General features: G+C 34.3%; 1 protein-coding gene across 10 annotated transcripts in view; it reads left to right on the top strand.

Annotated features, from left to right (window-relative positions):
• The window catches only part of ATF2 (activating transcription factor 2), an 87,381-nt gene extending 82,043 nt beyond the window's left edge, over positions 1 to 5,338 (top strand). For 7 of the 10 annotated variants that reach the window (XM_060152602.1, XM_060152600.1, XM_060152605.1 and 4 more), the window contains 2 exons: positions 828 to 863; positions 2,741 to 5,338. In XM_060152602.1, the coding sequence (XP_060008585.1) occupies positions 828 to 863; positions 2,741 to 2,967 (263 nt within the window). In that variant the 3' untranslated portion in view covers positions 2,968 to 5,338. Of the gene's footprint in view, positions 1 to 827; positions 864 to 2,740 lie in introns of those variants that run through there. The other 3 variants (XR_009541152.1, XR_009541153.1, XM_060152604.1) reach the window with 3 other exon arrangements.
• Positions 5,339 to 6,000: the final 662 nt, after the last annotated feature.

Genomic DNA, 6,000 nt, shown 5'->3' on the forward strand with positions numbered 1-6,000 from the left:
TTATTGGATAACCCCAACAGTTTTATCCCTGTTATCCAGGCAGTATATGCTCAGCAAATGCAAGACAATTTTTTATTTTCAAATTTGAAGTCTTTGGGAAAAATCTGACTTCTCTGTTGTTTAATAGTCAAGGTAAATACAAAGATTGTTTAAGTAAATGTTTAAATCTTGGAGAAAATGTGGAGACATTCACAAATACCTAACACTATTCATCACATTGTAGCACATAGCAGTTGCTAATAGTGGTGAGCTATAATACTAGTTAACTCAAAACACTGTATATAGAAAACTAAGGTTTAGTAGAAATTAAGGAATCTTACAAAATCTTGCAGGTAAAGGTGACAGTATAAAGTCACACAGTCATAGGGTCTCTTTTTTAACACTGGGAAGTCCCACGTCCTAGGAAACCCCTCAGTCATGGGAAAACCGTGACAGTTGTTGACCTTAAGGGTCAAGTAGTATATAAAATGAGAATGAAAATATGAAAACATTTTTAATGTTTGGGTTCCTTGAAGAGTAAAACATAAGAGTAATCTTATTGCCGTTAATTCATATTCTGTAAATCTCTGGGCATAATTAACATTGTATTATAGTTGTTGCTGTAATCCTAAATGGGAAGAAAAGCTTATTGGGCCCAAAATTGTGAGCTTATATTTTCATTAATGAAAATATGTATAAACATTGGTGGAACTTCAGAGAGAGTGAATTGTCAAACAGCTGGTTTCTTTTAAGTAGGGCCAAAAATGACTCTGTGAGTGCAGTAAGATCTCTTGTATCTTTCTCGAGCTTGTGATTGTATTAGTAATTTTTCTCCCCTTACCATCTAGAACTGGACATAGGTGCAGCTATATCACATTATAAAGGTATTTTATACATAAAATTTATAATTACATAATTTATAAGTGAGTACCTGCTTCTTTGTACAGCCTAAAGATTTGTTTTACCAAATTCTGAAAGCCTGGAGGTAGATAAGCACTTGTCCCTTACAACTTAACTGTTTCATTTTGAGTCATCGCCTCCACAATATATTTACATTTCCTTATACCACTCATCACAGATCAGCCTCTTTATTTCTGAAAGCTGTTATATCCCTAGAATGTAACATTGAAAGGACATTTTGTTGTCATGTTGAAGAGTGGTGAAATAGAGGGCTTTTTACTGTTCTCTCTAGTTAAACTGTCATTTGCCAGTGTTTTCTGTGAATGTATAACAATTGTATTGGCTATATAACTGAATTGTAAATATTTTATAACATTCATTATTGCTTGATCAGAACAGTATCCTTTCTGCTTTATATAATTTTAAAAAGGATTACTGATTGTGTTTTTTTTTTTTTAACTGCATCTTGAGGTCAGATTTTTATCCAGTGGTGTAGTTTTGCATTTAAAGCAGATTTATAGAGAGGGTGAGATTCTATCACATTAAAATTCTGTAAGAGCTACTATATTTCAGAAAACCCTCAAAATGAAGCATTTTATTTGAACTAGAGTTGTACTTGCCAGAATCCTCCCCCTCTATCTTCTACATTACAAATCATGGGGTAAGTCCTACTTCATGGGGTCCACAGTCTTTTAATAGTTGACTTTCAGAATGAGCACCTGGCCATCAGTAAGCAGGCCAGTATGTATTGTCAGATTTGATAGGAAGCCAGCTTATTATACTTCTAAACACTAAATAAAAATTATTTTAGAGTGTTCAGAAAGAAACAAAGCTAAACAGTACTGTTTAGGGATATATACCTATTTGGTAAAACTTCAAAGAAAAAACAAGGGAATGGTAAAAGAAATACGTATCAGAATGGTGATTGCCTTTGGTGAAGAGAGGAGCCTCCAAGGAGCACGAGTGTTACTAGCAATTTTCTCTTTAAGTTGGGGGCTGGGTTCACAGGTGTTCATGCTATCATTGTGTCTCATAACTTGCATACACTATAATTATTTGTGTGTGTTGTACTTATCAGATTTTTCACTAAATGAAATTATTGGATTAATAAGAAAGTTGAAGATTTGTTGTTAAAGCCTAAACAATGGTAGATATATTTTCATAAATATTTAGAATGCCCTTTCCTGAATGTCTTTTCAATTACAGTATCTTGAGTTTTATATGGATTTTTATTTGAATCTCAATTAATTCATGCAACTATAACAGCTGGTGGCATTTAGATTCTAAATATTGCTTATTCTCAAGTGTATGCATCATTAGAATCAGGTGTTATAATCATCCATCGCTGCCTTAGATGGAAAGTCAGCCAGAATAAAAATAGTTCTGCAGAGGGAATTATTTGAAGATATAATTTGTATGTTAGCATTCATTTTGTTTATGCATATGGTTATAAATTTTTTAATCTTTTAATAAGAATGGCATGTAGGCAAACAGACTGGTTTTGTTAAATGTGTTGCTGGGGTAAGTGTTTGATTATATCTATAAGAGACCTATCTCCCAAATTCCCACCCAATTTTCTTCCTTAACACTATTTAGCAAATAATTCTTCAGCTCTCTTTTATGTGGCACTGGGCATTGAGGTGTTTCCATGTGCATGCTTGTGCCTTGTTTAGCCTGTACAGACAAAATTGCCTACTTCATGACTTCTAGCCACCTTTCAGTTACTCAATTCCAGTCATACCAACTTCTCTAAACTGATTCTGTAAAATGCCATCTAACTTTTTATTCTGTGCATTGACTCAACCTGATAAATTCTTACAACTATTTTAAGAAACTGAGTAGTTTCCTTTTTTCCACTCAGCTGCTGATAAAGATGATAGTTCAGAAGACCTGTCAGTGCCGAGTAGTCCACATACTGAAGCTATACAGCATAGTTCTGTCAGCACATCCAATGGAGTCAGTTCAACTTCCAAGGCAGAAGCTGTAGCCACTTCAGTCCTCACGCAGATGGCGGACCAGAGTTCAGAGCCTGCGCTTTCACAGATTGTCATGGCTCCTTCCTCCCAGTCACAGCCCTCAGGAAGTTGATTAAAAACCTCAGTGCAGCAGTTTTAGATACTCATTAGTGACTTCAAAGGGAAATCAAGGAAAGACCAATTTCCATTTATGCGAAGTCTGTGGTTGTAAATTTTTTTTTTTACTTGAAATTAAATTTGGCTCTAAAGTTGGTGTAGCAGCAGTTGATGATCAGACTGAACAACAACAGTTTTTAGTCTCTGGAAAAAGACTGATTTTGCTTTTTTTATAAATATTGTTAGATTTATTCATTTTTCTGTGCTCAATGTGTAAATTGTATAATAATTCATTGTGGTTTATTTCACTTTTAATTTTGTGGTGTTTTAATAAATGGGGGTGTTACTGAATCTCTCTTCCCACTTCCGTTTCTTTTGACCACCTCTTAACCCTCAACTGTGATGGTAGTATTGTTATATCATTTATACCAAAGTTCTGCATAGTCCCTATTGACTTTGTAGTGTTAACAAGGTCATAAAGCACTAGCAAGAAAAATATAGAAATTTGCTTTTAATCTTTTTGCCTTTTATTTTGCACATTATGCAAAAGGAAGAACATTATCGAACACTTTTTAAGTGAGTGAAACATGGTAAAAGACATACAGTGCTTTTATGCACACTTAAACTAAATGAAGATCAGTAACAGTGCGTTTCCTTTTTTTTAAGATTTCAAGTAGGCATGAATTTTGGAATCCTTTATCATTTCAAAAATGACTTTTTTAAGGCTTAAATTCAGTATTTTAAACTCTATGTTTTGAGACTAACAAAATATGAAATTATATAATGTACAATACAGGGTTATCAGATATCTAATAATTTTTTGAAATTAGTTTTTTGCTTTGTTCTGTTTTGTTTTGTTTTGCAGATTTCAGGTTTCAAACTGAGAAGTTTATGCATAATCAAGTAAGGTATGGTTGCCAGAAAAGCCTAAAAATTACTACTTAGAAAATTTAAGACTGTTTACCCCCATTGTCTTGTACTTGCAAGTTAACTTGTACTTATTCTTGTGAAAGCACTGTCATCTTTTAGTAGCAAATTTTGATAACGTTTCTCGTGGGAAAAAAATCAGTATCTATCTTTAGAACAATGTAATTATAATATGGGAAACGAGTGAGTGAGAGAGAGTGTGTGTGTGTGTGTGTGTGGCGTGTGTGTGTGTGTGTGTGCGTGTGTGTGTGTGTCTTTCAATAGTTCATGCCAGCAGTCTTTGCTTGAATGTTTAACGATGCCTTCAGTGTGATGCTGGCCAATAGATGATTGCAATTTAAGATGTCATTACTGTGCAGGCTTGGATAACTAACATTCCATGATGTAGTTTGTTTCTGATGAGATGATTGTAGGTACACTTTTCTCATTATCCAGTCATCTGTGGGATACTGAGTTTTCTAATGTGCCATTATCTATTTTTATTCTGCAGTTATGTTCAAAATACAGTACAATATTTTAAAATAGACAAAATTGTTAAAAAATAAAAATGTAGTAGACGTGTGTAAGAAAACTTTGTAAAATAGTTATGAGTCCTCCCCAGTAGCAACTTCTGGCATTCGAGCAGGATCCATTATGTAAATATCTGTCATGCATTTATAATAAGTTGTGTAGTTTGTTCTGCATCCATACTACACTGTTTGCTAAAGTCTCAGTGCCATCTCCTAATGAGACTGACATTTTAAAAACCGGTATGGAATATCCTTGGTAATTCAAGGAAATATTCCACCTGCCTAAGTTCCAAACTGGGAAACGTTCAGATTATACAAATGACATTTCAGGACTTTTAATTATGAAGATAATAGGAATTTTATTGTTTGGCTTATTAAAAATACCATTTTGGGTTGATAATTCTACTTCTAAAATTTTTTTATTTTTAACTGATTTTATAATTTTCCAGTAATCAATTTCTAATCATGATTTTGCCATAGTTATGCTAAGGAGTTGATCTCAAAGGCACAAAATATGAAAATATATCTCAAAGGCTGTTTTTTATTGTAGTTTGGATGGATTAGGAAAAGCCTCTGTTTTTCACTCTCCTGGGTCATTCAGTGCATTTTTCTTAAATTTTATTATTTATGCAAGTTAAAAGTTCTTTGGTAACAGGAATTCTTGCAACTGTAAAATAAAACTACATAGATGTAAGAAGTCATGTAAACAGTTAATGAGCTTATTACCAAGGTTAGCAAAACTTTCATTGTAAATCAGTCTGTACTCAGCAAATAAAAGTCATTATTAGTTGTATAAACACAAATTCCATTTTGACTTTCAGGATGTCACACTACTTCTGTACCTAGCATTTTGAGTCCTTATATTTGCAATGTTACCCAAACTGTACTATTTTCTTTTATGTGCAGTTTGCATGAGTAAACCATCAGAGAATAAATTTTATCTTTAAATTATGTTCATAATTTGCCTGTTCTTACCTATCCTTCATAAGGTAACATCACCTGATAATGATGTTTTTCTCCTTCAGGGTGTTTATTACCTGAGAAGAACCTGATATTCTTTTTATTTCTGTGATAAAATTCATTCCTTCTCAAAGAAGACCTTTCAGCTGCAAGGGTGTTCAGGCCTCTCCTCTTCTCTGAATTCACTTTAAGCCTCGTTCATACAAAATGAACCTTTAATCTATGTCTCCAGCCCAGAATATTGCCTGAGCCACACACGGATGCACCAGCCTTTGGTTTATCTTAGTGACTGCCTGACAAAACACAGAGTATCTTCAATACTGAACTCTAATCTTCCCTCACCCTACCTTCAAACACACTGCTCCCATAATGTTTCATAAATCAGTTGATTACAACTCTGTCCTTCCAGTTGCTTAAATCAGAACCACCTTGATTCCTCTCTTTTCTCACAACCCGCGTCCAAGACATCGGGAAATACTGTTTGCTTTACCTTCAGAGTAATACAGAATTCAGCCACTCCTCACCATTTCCAGGGCTGTCACCCTGATCTGTGCCCTCATCGTTCCTCACCCAGATCCATCTCCTTTCTTCCACCCTGCCTACTACAGCCCATCCTCAACACAGCAGCTAGAGTGAAGCTTTTCAAACACGTA

The sequence above is a fragment of the Lagenorhynchus albirostris genome, chromosome 6 (genome assembly GCF_949774975.1).
Source record: "Lagenorhynchus albirostris chromosome 6, mLagAlb1.1, whole genome shotgun sequence".
In the NCBI taxonomy this organism is placed as follows: Eukaryota; Metazoa; Chordata; class Mammalia; order Artiodactyla; family Delphinidae; genus Lagenorhynchus; species Lagenorhynchus albirostris.